The sequence below is a fragment of the Electrophorus electricus genome, chromosome 16 (genome assembly GCF_013358815.1).
Source record: "Electrophorus electricus isolate fEleEle1 chromosome 16, fEleEle1.pri, whole genome shotgun sequence".
Taxonomy (NCBI): domain Eukaryota; kingdom Metazoa; phylum Chordata; class Actinopteri; order Gymnotiformes; family Gymnotidae; genus Electrophorus; species Electrophorus electricus.
Window position 1 is genome coordinate 5,470,435 of NC_049550.1, and position 18,734 is coordinate 5,489,168.

The 18,734-nt window shown below is 39.6% G+C and overlaps 2 protein-coding genes across 4 annotated transcripts; one reads left to right on the top strand and one right to left on the bottom strand.

Annotated features, from left to right (window-relative positions):
- Positions 1 to 257: 257 nt before the first annotated feature.
- c16h7orf26 (chromosome 16 C7orf26 homolog) lies at positions 258 to 5,528 on the bottom strand. 2 transcript variants are annotated; one of them, XM_027006198.2, is made up of 8 exons: positions 5,389 to 5,528; positions 4,647 to 4,846; positions 4,299 to 4,520; positions 3,699 to 3,864; positions 2,497 to 2,798; positions 2,182 to 2,383; positions 2,060 to 2,099; positions 258 to 1,719 (listed from the first exon to the last, which is right to left on the bottom strand). In XM_027006198.2, the coding sequence occupies exons 2-8, from the start codon at positions 4,842 to 4,844 to the stop codon at positions 1,455 to 1,457; spliced, it is 1,395 nt and encodes a 464-aa protein (XP_026861999.1). In that variant the 5' UTR covers positions 4,845 to 4,846; positions 5,389 to 5,528; the 3' UTR covers positions 258 to 1,454. The 2 variants fall into 2 exon arrangements, with proteins under 2 accessions (XP_026861999.1, XP_026861998.1); XM_027006197.2 differs by having other exon boundaries at positions 4,647 to 4,875.
- Positions 4,840 to 18,629, top strand: rgs11 (regulator of G protein signaling 11). Of its 2 annotated transcripts, none has more exons than XM_027006195.2 (18): positions 4,840 to 4,925; positions 6,046 to 6,508; positions 7,017 to 7,113; positions 8,282 to 8,332; positions 9,585 to 9,691; positions 9,846 to 9,897; positions 9,972 to 10,030; positions 10,163 to 10,263; positions 10,713 to 10,794; positions 13,730 to 13,798; positions 14,544 to 14,567; positions 14,883 to 14,944; positions 15,243 to 15,356; positions 15,639 to 15,754; positions 16,240 to 16,327; positions 16,763 to 16,901; positions 17,262 to 17,344; positions 17,441 to 18,629. In XM_027006195.2, exons 2-18 carry the CDS (start codon positions 6,446 to 6,448, stop codon positions 17,571 to 17,573), a joined length of 1,440 nt encoding a protein of 479 aa, XP_026861996.2. In that variant the 5' UTR covers positions 4,840 to 4,925; positions 6,046 to 6,445; the 3' UTR covers positions 17,574 to 18,629. The 2 variants fall into 2 exon arrangements, with proteins under 2 accessions (XP_026861996.2, XP_026861997.2); XM_027006196.2 differs by having other exon boundaries at positions 10,163 to 10,239.
- Positions 18,630 to 18,734: the final 105 nt, after the last annotated feature.

Genomic DNA, 18,734 nt, shown 5'->3' on the forward strand with positions numbered 1-18,734 from the left:
AAAGAAACCTTTAAATAGTTTTTAACTAATGTAGAAATTAATTTATTTACTGCAGGGTAAAGTGTACACTGCCAAATGCAGTCTTACTGCATTGGTTATTGATATCAGAATTGTTTTACATTTTGAGGGGAGGGGTGTGTCAGTCAGATAATCCATCAAGAGCATTTCTTCACTGTTGTTCCGCTGTTATAGCCTAGATCACAATGTGAACAGAGATAGTCAATGGCCAAAAGACTGTATAAACATGACTATATACATAAACTTCATGACAGGATTTTTAATGTTCAAAGATCATTAATAGAGAAGTTGAAATGCACAATTCTGAAGCACAAATTGTTTGTCTAGAATGAACATGGTTCACATCTTTCACCCTACTAACAGGGCTCGTTTGTCCCTACCCCATTTCCTATGCTCACTCTACTGTTGGTCAGTTAGCAGAGTCTCTACTTACAATTTGGGCACAAGACAGCCAGAGATCAATGCCCACATTACTTATATTTCACAATATCTTACAGAATACAAAATGCCTTTGTGAGAATTAAGCAAGGGTTTCCTTAGGATTCCAAGGGCTCTAACAAACCAGTATGCTGTCAGCATTGAACCGGCTATGCTGTTTCTTTTCTTCCATGAACTCTGAGGCAGTGAGTCTACATAGCTTTGGGAGTTGTTGACTTCCTTGACAGGCACGTAAACAGAGGTGTGACTGTGTTAGACTAATGGTAACAGATGTGATTAAGATGCTTTTTGGCTTTATCACTAGTCAGCCCAGTTTCAAGCAATGCTGTGACAGCCCTATGTTCATTACTTAGCTTGCTGATAATTCATTATAAGACGAGGGTTAGTACATGCAATAAGGTGTGTGTGTATAAATAAAATCCCCCTGCTGTCTTTCCAATCTTTTAAGACTAAATTCTCAAATTCATTCTCTAAGTATTAAGTAACCATGATCTCATTTTGATACGTTTTTGTATTGTATAGTAAAACAAAAAAAACTTGTTCCAATCTTGAAAAAGTCCTAAGGAAGAATTTCCTACAAAAGCACTAGAACAACCTGTAAATTGGTATTCAATCTGTGCCATTTCCAAGGTATAAAAACAGTAAAACAGTGACAGCCTGTATATAACTATAAGGTTCAGCTCATCATAGTATTTAGAGAAAGTGTAGAATGGTATATATTTACGGTAAATAGCTGTCATTAGTAGATAAAAAGGGAAAAAAAAAATCACAGTTCATTCTCAAACTCAAAGTACAACAAGAATATGAAGGACTGAAAAGGATTCTTGTAGAAACAAGAATATTTTGCTTAAAAAAAAACTGTTTGTTTTTTAATTGAAATTGTGACTGATGCATCCATCCCCTTTAACCCATAAGTTAATCCAAACGTAAAAAAGGCCATTGCAGCTCATCGGCCTCCAGTTGTTATGAAGCGTCATCTGCCAGCAGGCGAGTGTGTGTCAGCGGATAGGCCGGTATGGGAAGGCCACGGCAGCAGGGTGGAAGGCATGTGACCCAAGTGAGGAGTGTGTGCTGTGGGGGACCAGGGGCCGGTGTGGTGACAGGGCCGGGTGGGTGTGGAGCGGCGAGAGGGCAGCGTGGGCGGAGGAGAGGGGAGAGAGCGGTGAAGGGCGGGCCGGGTGGACGTAGGTGTAGGGGCTCGGCTGGAAGGGGCTCCCATGTGGGGGTGACACCACAGGACCAGACATGACCAGCTGGAGCAGGCTGTGAATGAAACACACAACAGTTCTTACACAGTCTGCTAAGACTAAAAAACAGGATCATAAAAACCCACAGAACAAGGTCTATATTTTGATTCATTTGGTATTGTAAGATTATCATAGCAAGCAATAACTTATGACCATTTTGTAGATATCCGGATAACTATTTAACTAAAATCTGGAAATAAACCGAAGGGTAATGCAGCCTCTATACGACAAGTTACACTTAACATACCATTAAGTATTTGAAGAAGTGGTTCTATATAACTATTACTCTTTAAGAGCCTCCATGCTTTAGCTACTAAGAATCTGTAGACAAAACTAATTGGCCTTCTTTAACTTACTTGTTATGAGGAAGTCTTGAGCACAGAGTACGCAGGTCCTCTGAACAACAAATAAAGCAAATGAACAAACAAGAAAACCAAAACTCTGAGATAGTGTCAAAAGCCAAATCCTCCACTCTTACCTCTGGTACACAGCAGGGCTCCTGTTGCCATGGCAACTTGCACTGCTTGTGCCAGCCTATCCAGAGCCAGCTGGATTTGGTTGGCAGCATGGAGAGGGTTAAGCTCGTCCGATAATCGGCTCACCTCCTCGATGAGGGCAGCAGCAGACTCCACCTGCAACACGGCAAGTCGCCCGAACAGATTCTGTTCTGTAAGGTGGACCTGGGATGGAAAAAAAGAAAAAAAGCATTTTGAGAGATCAAATCTATTAAGATGCTCTTGAAGTGTTTAAGAGACCTTTTTATTGGCCATGTATACTTTTATAAGGTGAGCACCTGTAACATGAGGAAGACCTGAAGAATACTCAAGTGTAGTTTGGAGTATAACTCTTCACATCCCATCCCTTTGTCTGTTTCTGCTTGGTTGTTGGTCAGAGACAACTTTTGACCTCTCTGATAGGCTAGTGGTGCCTTCACACACCATCGGAGGAGGCCCATAAGAGGGGTGACCTCCAGGCATCCAATTGGTAAGCTGGAGGTGAGGGGTGTGTTAATGAAGGTGAGCAGGAGTAACCTGGGGTCTTCTGCAATCCAACCAACCACCATCTCCAACAGGGCAGGGGGTGGAGTGAGCTCATCTACAGACACACATCACATACATCACTGTGAATATGTTTCACAGTTTTGGCCTAATTTCTCACTATATTCAGTTACCGCTGAATTGCAAAGGCAAAAAAGTCAATGGTGAGGTTAGAGAATCTGTCAGATGTATGCCGCATAATAAAAACATACCACCGCTAGGTGCGAAAAGTAATTTACCCCTCTAGTGAACAGGAATAATTAGGGTCAGTCATAAAGTGTGCAGTTTCCAAGGTTATATAGCTCTGATAAACCATAGTCATGCTCCTCTGCCCCCATGGAGGCAAAAAAAAAAACTGGAGCACTCTCCAGAGATTGGCAGGTCTCTCTCCAACCTCTCAAGCACAAGCATGGGAGTAAAGCCAACATAAACAGCAGTAAGCCAATGTTGACCACTTGAACATGAATGCTAATCTCAAATCTTCCAAAAAGCACCAGTCAGAATATCATACCAACATTAAATCATGAGGGAGTATCATGGTATGGCATTGACATCACTGCTGCTCAAAGTGGTATTATCTACTATTAAACAAAGGTGGCAAATTATCTTTTCAGGTACACAGGCTGAAAAATAAGTGTATTTCCCAAATGAATAAGTAAAATATACTGGTACATGAACCAAAGATGGGCTGGCTAATATAATTCTAACATATAATTATGATGTGATGTTAATTATTAGCATGGGCTGAATTTTATCCTAACATTGTTTTGTACATCCAGATTTTTTCCACAATGACAGCAGTCCAGTGCTAATGATCTTCAAAAGGTGTTTTTAAATACCTTGCACTCTCAGAACTGTGGAGTGCACAATGTGACATCCAACATTGTTTTCAAAGTCTCTAAAAGCAAAGATAAACACACATAAGCTACTCCGGTGGAGCCTGGTGAAGGGCAGGTACCTGAAGAGAAGTCGTAGAGGGCTGTGACAGCAGTGATGAGCTGGCAACAGAAGCGAGGGCTAGCCGAGCAGATGTTCTGCAGGGTGGCGATGGAGCAAGGCACCAGCGCGCAATAGTCATCCACCAACGCCCGCGCCAACCGCACGCACCACGCCGAGTGGGTGCGCTGCCGGAGCGGATGGATGGAAGGAAGCAACACATTAAAAGCACTCCAGAGAACCAAGCAAGATAGTGACCTCAGACAAGAGGACTGATGACTACCCAGAAACACTAAATGACTGTACCTAAGGCTAAGGCTACTGATGATTTCTAATAAAATATTGAAAATACTGGAGAGAGAGAGAGAGAAAGATCAATGATCAGTACAGTGTATCCAAATTTAAGTGTATTATCGGTTCTCCCCTCGGTGCCCATATGATTCCCATAGATTCTAATGCAACAGAGATGGATCCAAACAGTATTATGAAAAATGCATGTGGCAGTGATGCTGCTGGGATTAAGTCTTGAATTGTAACAGCAGGCTCCGCTTTAGGAAGCTACAGTAGTAATAAAACTGACACAAAAACAGAAGCCTCTTCATTACCTGCCCTAGTGACCCACCTGTAGCCAAGTGGCAGCACACTCGAGGATGGGCACACGACACACAGCAATCGCCATGGAGACCAGCTTACTGAGCATGGCCATGCGGCTCTCGTCAGCTTTGTTGCCCTGGAGACTAAAGAGGGCTGAAAATATGACCTGGCGGACAGCATCTTTGCTCTGCTCTTGGAAGTAGCTGCACATGATCTCCAGGAGTTGGAGCTCTTGAACGCAGCTCATTCTCTAACAGGAACAGTTAATAAAATTCAGAGTAATACAGATAAACACAGAGTAATGAGGATGAATCTGTCACACTACGTGACTAAACAATAGTTAAAATGGATTGATTCACTTTCTCCTTCTCCGCACCTTTCGCTGTACATTTCTATCTTTCGGGACATGAAAAATGAACTCCTCCACCAGGTCTACCGTGCTCTTCTCCAGGCCAGAGGCGGGCCCCGACGCGCTCTGAAGTGCACTGCCCAGAGATATATCCAGATGGTACAGTACTTCTTTGGCCGCGCTCAGGGGGTCGCGCCGCAGCAGTGCGTGACGAATATCACTCATGTCTATATAAAGGGGAATTGTTTTACACATTCTGTAAAACATAAAACACACGTTTCTATACAAATCAAACTAGCCAATCAGGTACGTAGCGTTAGCTACCTTACTTTTCCCATGTAAAAGCGGTTATTATTGTTTTTATTAATACATGAAGGCTGGAAATGTTATCAAAATCATGACGAGTATAACTACTAGCTAGCTAGCTAACACAATGCCTAGTTATCTAGCTTAGCTAACTATTTCTGTAGTAGTAATTTTGTCCCTCTAGCTAGCTTGCTAGCGTTAGCTAAGTACCTGAGAGAAATTAATCCGTTAAGAAAAGTTAGATAGCTAACTTGGATGTCGTGGTTATTACAGCCTTTTATGTGTATTTGTGAAAGTTAACCTAGGTATATAGCTACATTGTTTACTGGTGGAACTGTGTTAAGCACGAACAAATAGCTAACGTTGCAGTATGTTTTAGCTAATAAGCTTAGGCTAGCTAGCTTCATGGAGAAAAAATAACTGAGAATTTAACCAGCAAAGTTTCAAAATAGATAGGTCAAACCTCGTGAATCAGTCGCCTAATCCCGCCTGGACTTGCTATAAAGATTTATTCCATAATTTTCTTTTCAAAAGACATAGTTAGCGATTAGCTAGCTAGAGCCACATCTCAACGAAAACATAGCGTTAACTATCAGATATCAATCAGACAATAACTAGCTACGGACACCCGCGTGGGACACATTTGAGGACAGGCGATGTAGCTCTAGCGTACATACAGCGAAAAGATGACTTTTAAGCTTTTTTAAAATGTAGAAAGTCCTGTAAAAGTGGCACAAAATACATTTTAAAGTAGTGTAACTGGCAAAAGGTTCAAGCTATGTAAAGTATTAACAACATGGTTTTAAGGTTTAAGTATTAAGGTCATGGTTTGGAGCATCTGACAAATGCTATAAATCACATAGTAGCCTATACGGAACTCTACAGCACAGCTTTTTAATGCTACGATTGCAGGTGTCTTGGGAGGTGAGGGTGAATCCAAAGATTCTCTTCATGTTCTATTTCAGGCCATTATAAGTTATCTCTCTCTCTCTCTCTCTCTCTCTCTCTCTCTCTCTCTCTCTCTCTCTCTCTATATCTATATATATATATATATATATATATATATATATATATATATATATATATAAAATATAATTTTCAATAATGGTTTCGGACACAGTGCTGGATAAACAGCAGAAGACTGCCGTTGTGACTGCAACATCATCAACAACAAGGAACACGAAAAATACCAAAAGGGCTGAAAGATGAGCTAAAAAGATGTGGAGGGTGAAGGCAGGAGTGGTTCCCGTGGTAATCGGACCACTAGGGGCTGTGACCTCCAAACTGGAAGAATGGCTCCTGCAGATCCCAGGAACAACATCCGAGATCTCTGTCCAGAAGAGTGAAGTGGGAACAGCTAAAACACCACTAGCGGGCGCTAAAACACACCCGAGTTGCTTTCTTGGATGGCGTGTTCTGATTGAGAGAGCCACCCCACCGAGTCTTTACCTGGTGGGACGCGACTCGCATCGCTCCTTGACAACTTCATCCAGAGCGCGCAAAGCGGCGTAGCTGTCAACATGACCATCAGCATGGTCAACCCGAGTGGAAATCTGCGTGAACAAATGCCTTTCTTAACTAAGGTACGAGCAAAACCAATTTCACTTTTGCATCCGTATATTTAGGAAAAACGGGTTTAAGGGCTACACCATCGCACTTTTTAAAATAGCGGCAATAATTGGCTTGCTGCAAAATTCTTTAATTGAAGGAAATGTCTAAGTAATCTACTTTATAAGCTATAAAGATCTCTCCTTTCCTTTTTTTTTTTTAAGAAATCCAGTTTAAAAAAATCAATCATTACTTCGAGTTTATATCGGGACGTATCTTGGAGACTGCAGTGAACAAAGTTGGGACTTTATTCGAAAAGAGAAATGTTAAAAATGCAAACTTGTTATATCTCACAGCACTGTGTAGAATAGTGTACTTTTGTAGTCCTGTAATACGAAAGACAGAAGAGCTCCTGATTTCGTTTTTTTTTTTTTACTCTAGGCCACAATACTTTCGTATATATTTAAATGAAAGCAATTTCAGCAAATTAATATAAGAATCTGCAAGTATCCTGTAGGCAGTTTCTGTTGTGCATTCATGTAGATGGAGCGAGTGATAGTGTCTATGCAAGACCCTGACGTGGGCATGAAGATGCGAAACCAGCGGCTGCTTATTACAGTGATACCGCATGCAATGACTGGTGAGACACCCCCGCCCCCACCCTCTCTCTCTCTTTCTCTCTCTCTCTCTCTCTCTCTCTCTCTCTCTCTCTCTATCTCTCTATCTCTCTCTCTCTATCTCTCTCTCAAACACACACACACACACACACACACACACACTCACTCACTCACTCTCACTCACTTTTTCCATAACTTAATTGAAGCTGAATGAAGTAAACTCTAGTTACATGCACTATATATTCCCACATGGGTTTATAAAGGATTGTTCCATTTAGCGTTCTTGCTGGCAACATGTCATGACACGATCAGGCAGTTTGTTGATTAGAGTTTGGCCTATTGTTATTAGGCTTGAAAAAGGCCATGTAGTTTTGTATTATGGAACATATTTTGTGATTATGTCCAAAGGGACAAATGTGTTTCCTTTAATAGGCATTAAAGGATCTGGTAGTAAAGTCTGCAGGTTATGAACTCATTGGCAGTGTTTGAAGAAAACTACAATCCAGCTGAAAGTCTGCAAATAGAGATCAAACATCTGCGAGATCAGACATTTAAAAGATCAGACATCTGAGAGATCAGACATCTGAGACATCAGATTATGGTCTGTGCTTTTTAGTGCTAATGCTTAATTTTTCTCCAGTTATATGCACAGCAGTTACACGCATGTATGCGCAGGGGCACACAAACCGACTCCATTTCTTACGCTGGTCACAGGTTTTTACACCATGACATCACATGATGCACAAAAACACTTTACACCATGATGTCACATGGTACATAACGGCATTTACACCATGACATCACATGATACATAACGGCACTTACACCATGACATCACATGGTACACAACGGCATTTACACCATGACGTCACATGGTACACAACGGCATTTAACAGCATGACACCAAGTGATGCACACCACCACCTATCTGAGACTTATTACAGCATGAGGAGCACATGTAATGAACTTTCTGCTCGATTTAAAATGGCTTTCTCAATGAGTGCTGCTATTGCAAGATTTAAGGTTGCATTTGCCTCATTAATATGCATATAGGAACAGCTCCATCTGTCTAAATCTCAAAAGTGAGGACAGTGTATAACATAACATGCATAACATCCATAAAATATGTATGACATGTGCATCTATCTCTGCATGATCCTAAACACAGTCCCCCTGTTTTGGTTCATCCAGGTAGTGATATTGTAAGCTGGCTGACCCAGAAGTATGCCATCACTGAAGAAGGTAGGGTCACTAAAGCTGAATCCTGTGATGAAGGTGCTTTTGTGTGAAAAGGGCATTTTGGAGACACACGTGTCGATGTGTGTGTCTGTGTTCGTGCATGCATGTCGTATGCATTGTGTCCATGCTGGATGCTGTTCCTTCTTTCCAATAAATGTCCCTGAAGAGATGCATGATCCTTATTATGTGATCCTTAGGGACCCTGCAATACACACACATACACACACACACAGAGGGAGAGAGAGAGATAAAGAGAGTGTGTGTTCAACACTGCTGTAACCCAGTGTATTCTTATAAACAGTGAAGAACAGGGCATTCTGATTGTCTCTGCACGAGACTACGGTCAACATCAGGATTTAGGATAATACCAACTGTCAATAAATAGGGCAGGCTTCATTTGTCATCAGAATTTTATGAACAACTATAATGACTTTGCAAATATATAGCAGTAGTAGGGCTGCCAATATATTGGCTTTTGCAATACCAATTCCACAGGAAGATCCAATATGCAAATAAATTCAGTTTTTGTTAAGTGTCCTGACCACTCAGCACTCAAAGTTACTATCTCAGACATTTAAAAAGGGCTCTGCAGGTGTTTTAACGATTAAAAGAATTGACACTTTTGAAAAAAAAATTTTGATCAAAATAATGGTGACTAGTATTTAACAATTTCACAACAGTGGCTCATTTTAACATACTGCAAAAGCATACTGCAATGGCAATATATAGTTACACAAGTGCTATATAGTATTTTTCTCCATATCGCTTTATAGCACAGGTGTTAGAATGTGGGACATTAAAACAAGTGTTCTGTATGGGGTTGTTGTTGAGATGCATTGGGAATGTAGCCTTAGGAAGGAGCCATTAAAAGTGGAAATGATTTACAAGGAAATGCTTTAAGTGCCACCTTATCATACTCGGAAAGCTGAGGTAAACATCTAGGTCATCACACAGGTGTACCTGCCGTAAACAAGACTCTAGAGAGTTCCACAGTGACTTCATGTGCTCCAGAAAAGAGTGAGGGTCAATTTAAGTCAATTATTTTTAGACAGGCAAGATCAAAGTGTGAAATCTTTAAACATTTCTGTACTTTTCAGCTATTTTTGAGTAATGTTAAGACTTGTCAACAAATGTTATCAAATGACAAGATTTCATTAGATGATGCAAGTATTTGGAGTATACATTGTCAGTGGATGATTTTAAATGTGTATGTGTGTGTCTGTGTGCATGTGTGTTTGTGTGTGTGCACACTTAGAGGCACTACATATAGGAAATTTCTTGGTGAAATACGGTTACATATATCCTCTGAAGGAGCCTCGGAACCTGTGCTTGAAACAAGACGAGTCACCATATCGCTTTCAGGTGTTGACATATACACATATGCACACTCACACACATGCATACACATATGCCTAAACTTTCTCACAAATGTACATATGTACACTCAGGGACAGTGTATACCAATGCTATGCTACTGTTATCCAATTTTACCATAATAATATTGCCTCCCTCCCAGACACCGTATTACTGGACATCGACCCGTTGGCCTGCCTCCGAGATGGATTACGGTGAGTTCCCTCCCCCTGCAAATTAATCACCATGTCACTTCAGTCACTGATCTGCTATTATTTTCCATCCAAAGCCATTTATTTAGCCAAGAAAAACATTCGGAAACAAGGCGAACTGATAGATTATGAGAAGGTAAGTGTGACTAAATTTTATTTCAGCAGTCCTTACAGAAAGGTTACTGAAGCATATGTTAAATGGGATATTCTTTTTTCTTACTTTTTACCTCCCTGTCTCTTCTGTTCCCCCTCTCTCTTTCTCTGATAGGAGTGTTATAATGTTTTACATAAAAGGATCAACCACACCTGGGACTTTGTGGTTATGCAGGCAAGAGAACAGCTCAGGTGCTTCATCGCCTATCATCAGTGGTATAGAATTCATTTCAGGGAGGGGATTGAGGAAAAATACTAAAATATGAAAGGCCACGTACAATTAAATTCACATGGGCAATGCAGTACTACACACAACTAGAAACATTCAGAGATTGTCATTTAATTATATATGACCTACTGTTAACCATACTTGTTTTGTTATAAACATTAATAGGTATAGGAAATTGAATACTTTTAAGGCAGATATGTTGTTTTTTGATGTCCCTGTCAGAACAGAACTGACAAAGTTGCTGATATTTATTTTTACATTTAATCTCACCGATCACTAGTACAGGTAGCTAGTGTGGCTAGCTCGTCCATCTAGCTGAAACATTCAGTGGCTTCTGCAGTAGTACAATTAGTGTAGATGTGACATAGTAGCATGAAGTTGCACTGCTGTTTGCCAGTCTGTACTCAAGGACTGCATTGTTTTGTTTCCTGGCCAGGGCATCCAAACAGCGACGGAAGGCTGATCGCTTAGTTCTGGAATATCAGGAACAGGCGTACTGGTTAGTCAACAGACCCCCTGTGAGTACAAAATGTAACAGCACAGCATAAACATTGTGTGTGTTTGTGTGTGTGTGTGTGTGTATGTGTGTGAGTGTGTGTATTTGTGTGTGTGTGTGTGTGTGAGTGTGTTTATGGGTATGTGTGTATATATATATATATATATATATATATATATATATATATATATATATATATATATATATATATATATATATATATATATATATATATATATGCACACAGCTATATCATATGGTCATATATGATCACAAGTTCATATATGATATATGATCACATATGGTCCTTTTCATATAAGAAGCAGGTTACTGTTTATGTTTATAATCTAATAAAAGCTATTCTATATTTATTTAATATATTTAAGTATTCTATATGCAGCATAAGGTTCTTAAGGAATTTTAAGAAGCATGTTGCTTATATGTAACTATAGGTTACTATAGGTATATATTATCATAGTTCACTGTTGCCCTGTGTGATTTTTCAAAAACTTCTGAAACATTTTTAAAACTCACTGTGTCATCTGATTAGGGATAGGATGGTTATCAATTTTAATGGTATACCATGACACAAAATCCAATGATACCTAGCAAATTGTAATAATTCCAAGAGCTGTGCAGGATTACCATCTTTTCATAAAGTCATGATGTAATCTACTGGAGACTCCCTAAAATGTATGTGCCAGCACAACACGGGTACAATCTGAAGTGTGTGTCCGTGCATGTGTGTGTGCGTGTTTGTCTGTGTGTGTATATGTGTGTGTTTGTGTGTGTGTGTGTGTGTGTGTTTGTTCAGCAGTTTTATAGCTTGCAAAAAACTTTGTAATAGTCCTCCAGACCTGATTCTCTTAAAAGGATGAAGTATAAAAGGTGTTTTTATAAAAGTTAATAATTAAAAAGTGGCAATTTTAGTCTACCAATACCACAATAAAAAAATTGAAACAAAACCAATCATTTTGGATCACAGATATCAGGATATGAAATGGTCATACTGTCCTGTTCATATATGTCATATAACTATGCCAGTAGCTTGGTTATGTAATAGGTCATGTGACCTGGTGAATTTATGACAGGTGTTGTAGGGCATGGGGAAAGGGACAAAAAAACACTATGCAGAGGTCACACAAGGGTCATGACTGGGAAAACAGTAACATCAAGTGTATGATGAAAGTTCCAGAAGGTTTTTGTTTTTTAATAAGGGCATTTCTTATTCCTAATGTGCCAGTTGTAAAGTCAAGGCTACAACCTGTAATATTTGAACATGATGGAAAGAAGTACATGGATTTGTTATTGTCATCGAATATATGTCATTGACAAAATTTTTTCATCTTCTTTTTAACACAAGACGATTTTTAACTACATCTCCCAAAAATGAAACACAGTGACATTTCATTGTTCCTGGTAAAGTCATCACAATAGCATGTGTGCTAAAGAGAAACTAAATTGTCCGTACCCTTTGTAAAGCACAATGCACTCGTATTTACATGAAGTCCATCCTTATTAAATATTAACTTGATCTGTTAAGAACGATGAGGGAGGGAGGAGAGAACGAAAAAACAAGGAAAACAGGGGCAATGCATAAAATGGAGGGCTGAAACAATGCAATAAAGGGGAGGAAAATAAAAAGCGCAATAGATAGGAATTGCCTAACACACACACACACACGATACACCCGTGCATTCACTGTCCCATACTAAGAGTATGAGAGTTTGCAGCACATATAGTATGTATTAAGAACTAAACTGGAGACACAAAGTGTTTCTAGGTAGGTGAGGATGAAAGAGGGAATATGACAGGAGTAGTGCCTTGGAGAAAGAAATGAGAGAGAAAGGGCAGTGACTGTGTGTGTTTGTGTGTGTGTGCGTGTGCGTGTGTGTGCGCATGCTTGGCAAGGTCATGTGATCTGGTCTATCTCTCTAATGGTTCCATCTTCCACCTGAGAGCTTAAGAGAATTCCATTACTGAGATATCCTGTGTGTGTATGAGAGAGAGAGAGAGAGAGAGAAAGAGAGAGAGAGAGAGAGAGAGAGAGAGAGAGAGAGAGAGAGAGAGAGAGAGAGAGAGGGAGGAGTGTAATAGACAGAGGCACCAATACACACACACCCATCATCAGTGAAAACAGGAATTGAGGACTGGACAGATTAATCTGGACTAGATTTAGAGGTTATGTTTGCATGGGGCTCATGCCACAATGAACCCAGCCAAATCCAGCCATAAATCATCAGTCTGAAATTTGTGAGGATAAGTGATTTACAAAAATGGCAAAAGTCTATGTGCATTTGACCAAACATCTTATCTGATTTTAAATTTAAACCTTCATCCACTTTAGAAGGAACATTGCCAGCTTTTTAAATGTGTCTTTTAATGCATTTGAGCCTTTAAAGACACAAATATTTAATAGATACTTTTATAACACCTAGACACATCACCGTAGCTTGCTTGCTTTTGGGCAACATGGTTTGAAGGGCCCTACTTAGAGACATCACAAAACCTACATAATACATACATACTTAGTTGTAAAACACAGTGGGGCAACACTGAGCTATGATAACATATGTCTGTGTTTGTCTAAAAATCATGAAAGTTGCAATACACTGTATTAAAAGTCTGTATTTACTATATAGACTTATATACAAGTTTTCTATTAAACTCTTAGGTAGGGAGTTTGAAGTGTTATCAAAATGTTACACATTGCCATAGAAGTATATTAATTTGGTACAGAAGCCTTGTCGAGCCAAATGGTAAATTTAAATTGATATTAATTTGCTTATTTGCATATACTAATTTTCATTACTGTGGTCAGGTTTCCTTGGGATAAGCCTGGTCAGTGATGATTGACCATGGAAGACTTTTTTTTAGGTCATTGAAGGTCTTTTTAAGGACTAATCTTGGTCAGGGAAACCAGGCACTGATAAGGGACTCTGGGGTTGTTTTTTCAGCCAGGTGCCATGGAAGTATTGGAATGGGGACCAGAGAGGGGAAGTATCGCGAACCCACGAGTACAACTGGTAACTGGTCATGCTTTCCTTTACTTGCCATAGCCACAATGTGTTTCATGCACTGTTCCAACCATATAACTCACATTTACAGTAACAGTCATGCAAAAAGGTTTCATTGTTAGTCTAGACAGGGGTTTGTGGAACCAGTTGCAGTGTTTAGTGGAGAAATGCCTATGTAAATAAACCCACTGTGTAAATCCAAGGAGGGAATACAATATATTATTTGCTTCCTTAAACAATTCAACCACTGGAGTGCGACCTCTGGTGGCCAGAGGTGGTGTTGCCTGGAGCCAGTGTGATTAATTTCTTTGTGTGTGTGTGTACACACACACACACACACACACACACACACACACACACACACACACACACACACACACACACACACACACACACACACTTTGCCAGATAATGGAAGGTCATATTTGTCTCTTTTTTTTCCTGTCATTTGCAAATAAACCCTGATGCATCCTTGCTCAAGTAAGTGTCATGATATATTTAATTCTTGGCTTCTTTATTTCCACTCTTTTTAAGTCATTTTACACATTTATAGGGCAAAACCACATAAGAAGATCATATTTAGTATGTTCAATGTATAACTGACAAATTAAGCAATAATTAGAATCAGATTCTGGATATATGTCAGTATTCCAGAACTGTGTCAGTGCAGAAGGTAAACAACAGTTACTTTAGATAATTGCACTATGTTCTGATATATGTTCATATTTTTGTTACTGTTGAATTACAGAAAAAGAATGCTGAATTCTACAAGAAAGAGGTAAATTCTTCGAAGGGTTTGTTTTTTTATTGGTTGTAAGTCTCATTAATTAGTTTGAAATTTTGAATCATTCGAAACACTACCCAGCAGTGTTCTGGGAAGTTCCTGATTATCACATGATGCATGTAACATACAATATACATTAATATAGCATGATTATAGCATGTTGTGCATATTATGAATGCAGTATGTTATGCATGTTGTATGTTATGCATGTCATTAAAGTTTAATTTATAAGTTTACTGTTGATTCCTGTTCACATTGCATTTGCCTCATGTCATTATACGTTGTTGTGTGTACAATGAATATCTTCAGATTGATCAAAACAGGACAGCACTGGGACGCAATCGAGTCAAGTCCTCGTTATGTCTGGAAAGGTACTGTTAATCCGTGCAAGTATTGGTTTGTGTGTGTGCGTGTGCGTGTGCGTGTGCGTGTGCGTGTGTGTGTGTGTGTGTGTGTGTGTGTGTGTGTGTGTGCACGCGCGTGTGGCTATTGTTGGATTGCTGCATGCCTAACTTGTGTTACTGTTCTAGTAGCCATCACTCACAGTCTTCACTCCTGATTAAGCTTTTTGGATGCAGAGTATAAAATAGAGCCTTCACCTTGCAATGTTAAGCTACAAGTGTGATTTTAGTGTTTCTTTCTAAACAATGCATGTGTGTGTGAGTGTAGTTTTGTTAAGTACTGTGAACAGTACCAGGACCATGACCCCATAATGCAAGGCTGCCTACCCAGCAACCCATGGATCACTGATGACATCATGTACTGGAATATGAATTCAGAAACGTGAGTCCTGACACACACAGTTTCTATATCTTCTACTTTTCTCCATCATTGTATGGAAACATAGTGCACTTACACACACATACACACTCATATATACACGTGTACAAGTACACATGTTCACATCAATTCTTTCTTTCTCTATATTGTTTTTTTCTTGCATAGATGCAAAAACAGATTTTAGCAGAGTGTGGAGAAGTGTGGCGAGTTTGTGTGTCTGTAACACTGGTGTAACACTGGTAGAATATGGATTTGTGGTCAATCTGCAGACATTTCTTTCACCAGGGCAGTCATGCCAACCAAACTCCGTGTGGAGCGGTGGAGTTTTAGTTTCATGAAGCTGCTTAATGATCCACTAGGACAAAAGGAGTTCCTCATCTACCTGGAGAAAGAGTTCAGTGGTACATGCTGCACATACACACTTACACACACATGTAACATACAGTGACCATTATTCTACCTTCATGAGACTGTGAAAAAAGAAATTGAAATGTAATTATTCTGTTTCCATAATTGCTTTTTCTGCCTTCACTGCAGAGGTTTGGCAGTTTTTCAGAAGGTCCACCCCCCCACCCCCCCACGCACTCCAACTGCATCAATAATGTAGTGTGGGCAGTGGTTCCTCAGTGTTTAAGACAATATCCTAGTAAACAGAAGGTTACTGGTGTAAGCCCCCTGGGCAATGCCCTTAACCCTCAATTGCTCAAGCTGTATACAGTCATAAGTGTAAGTCACTTTGGATAAAAAGCAGCGGGGAAATGTAACTCCTCCTTATCTTTCTGCTCCTTTGCTTCACTACCCCCATCCCCATAACCTCTTGTGTTCACCCCATCTTACAACCCCCACTCCAACCTCCAAACTCTTTCCTACCTGTCTTTTTTTTCAGCGGAGAACCTGCTCTTCTGGCAAGCATGCGAGGATGTGCAACACGGGGAGACTTCCAGGATCGCTGACAAGGTGGACGAGGTTTACAAGTACGACCTCGCCTCTCCCAGACCTAGTATCTCACTCAACACTGGACATAGAGCTCATGTGCAAACTTGCCAATGTTACACATGTACACAGAATGAAAATTGTTAGTGTGTGGTGCTATGAAGGTCCTGCACCTCAGTCTCTAAATACATTCCGCAGCCATTTCCGTTTGTCATTAACTGAGCTCATGCTCGCAATGTTTTAGTGTGTATCACTAAACACACTAAACACAGTTCATAAAATAAGATTCAACTACCTCATCTTAAAGCTTGGTGCCTGCTTCAAGCATGCATCATGCCATCCAATGTGATTCTTACGAGGCTTAATGCAGTCTTTTAACATGATGTGCACTGTATATTAATTTGACTACTTTTGTGCTATTTTGCTGTCTTTACTTTCGGACATGTTTTACACACTTACTGTACTATACTCAATAGGCAGTACCTCGCACCCGGAGCCAGCAACTGGGTCAACATCGACAGTAAGACGATGGAGAGCACCCTAGAGGGAATCCATCAGCCTAATCGCTTTGTCCTGTACGATGCACAGAGGCACATTTACTTCCTCATGAAGAAGGTGAGAGATCGAAGTGCACTCAATCAAAGCAGTCTTTAGAAACTCCCAGGTACATATGTGGAGCCGTTTACAAGTAACTAACCTGTCCAAATCTATTTGGATGTACTTTTGAATAACTTGGGATACAAGCCAATATTTTTCTCTTTATTTATTTATATAGTACAGTACATGTGTAAAACACATCCAAAGGTCCAAAAGCAAAAATAGCACAAAAGTAGTCAAATTAATATATAGTGCACATCATGTTTAAAGATGACAGTATTAAAAATCACACTGGATGGCATGATGCAGGCTTGAATTAGACACCAAGCTTTAAGATGAGGTAGTCGAATTTTATTTTGTGAACTTTGTTACTTGTAGGACTCGTACCCTCGCTACCTGAAGTCCGAACAGTACAAGAATTTGCTAGAGAAAGCGATAGTTCCACAGGAAACAAAAAAGAGGTATGCGCATATACCAGAATACCAGAACAAATCAAATAGAACAAAACACATTATGGAAGAGTAAAACAGGATTGTGTGTGTGTTACGTTGCTCCAGCGTGTTCCCGTTCATGCGTCGTCAGCGACATTCAAGCCCGTCTCCAGCACTGTTGACACAAGCAGGAGATGACGATGGTAAGGCACTGAGCAGCTCGGTCCGGGCTAACACCAGCGCCCCGTCTCCAACTTAATCACACCTACATGCATGCGACACATGCTACAATGTGACAAAATCATTGCTAAACTCATCACTAAACCCCATTTAGTGTATTACTATTATAAATGTGATGTTATCTATATTAAAATCCTGAAATAGGCTTTTGCATGAAACTGCATGAAACAACTTCTTGTATGTGACCTAAATGAAAAAACTTCGTTTCTACCCCTGTCACATTACTGGGGTGTCTCTCAGTTAGATTTGTGAAGGTGTTTCAAATTAAAATATAGCAATAATAATATATAGCATCCATCACACCAAACTGCTCACTTTACACAGTGAGTTTGCAGTCAGTTTTGAATGTTGTTTCATATTTAGGTATTGTTCATTGTTACCTCTGTGTATTATTTGTAACACATTATCCGTATTCTTTTGTCATTTCCTTGTGATGTACTGCATTTTTTAATGATGAAACTGGATGACTTCATTGCAAATGCGTCTATATCCCTTTAGTGACACTCTGCAGCAGTTCATTGAGCATGCATTGATAGGAAGAAGGCATGAATAGGGCCAATTGTATTTTCACTAACCCTTGCTACACAAGTAGAACTCTAATACACAGTAGCTACACCAAGGCAGTGTGAACACCTGCCCAGATTTCACTGTTAATTCTTGTTGATATACATTCCACATTGCAACTTAGAAGTGGCTTCAAAATCTTTCATGTCTGAAGTTTTTGGATTTGGATGTGACCCCTTTAATTAACAGATACAGTGATAAGGTTTCTATTTATTTATCTATTTTTCAGAGTCTGTTCCATGGTTTTATCTGGCTTGTCTCCTTAAGAGTAAAGCGTAATTATTAACAACTCATGACTTTCTCTTATTTCTCTGATTACTAATTTTGTCTTCTTTATGACAGCAAGCCGATTGTCAGATAGTGGAGAACAAAAAGATGTCAGTGCCTAAACTATGATTCACATGATTTTGAACCCAGTGTTATAGCCTGAAAATGTGATGCCAGATGTTGTTCTTCTACTGAATCCTCATTAACAGAGTAATAAATTAATAGGCTATGTAATTTTATTTATTAAAGCAGCAAGTTATTTTTTTTCCTAAGACCATTTCAGCTTCTTTGTCTTCACATTCCTAATTATCTATCAGTAAAATAGATGCTCTAAAGCATAAATAAAGTC

What these genes read in the sequence shown, in the direction of transcription:
- c16h7orf26 (XM_027006197.2), bottom strand. Translation starts at nt 4,874, where the DNA reads ATGTGTAAAACAATTCCCCTTTATATAGACATGAGTGATATTCGTCAC. An exon ending in GTGCTGCCACTTGGCTACAG is followed by an intron (nt 3,865 to 4,298) that starts GTGGGTCACTAG and finishes CCGCTCCGGCAG; the next exon opens with CGCACCCACTCGGCGTGGTG. An exon ending in TCAAGACTTCCTCATAACAA is followed by an intron (nt 1,720 to 2,059) that starts GTAAGTTAAAGA and finishes TTTCATTCACAG; the next exon opens with CCTGCTCCAGCTGGTCATGT.
- rgs11 (XM_027006195.2), top strand. Translation starts at nt 6,446, where the DNA reads ATGACCATCAGCATGGTCAACCCGAGTGGAAATCTGCGTGAACAAATG. An exon ending in GTATGCCATCACTGAAGAAG is followed by an intron (nt 8,333 to 9,584) that starts GTAGGGTCACTA and finishes GTGCACACTTAG; the next exon opens with AGGCACTACATATAGGAAAT. An exon ending in CTGAATTCTACAAGAAAGAG is followed by an intron (nt 14,568 to 14,882) that starts GTAAATTCTTCG and finishes GAATATCTTCAG; the next exon opens with ATTGATCAAAACAGGACAGC.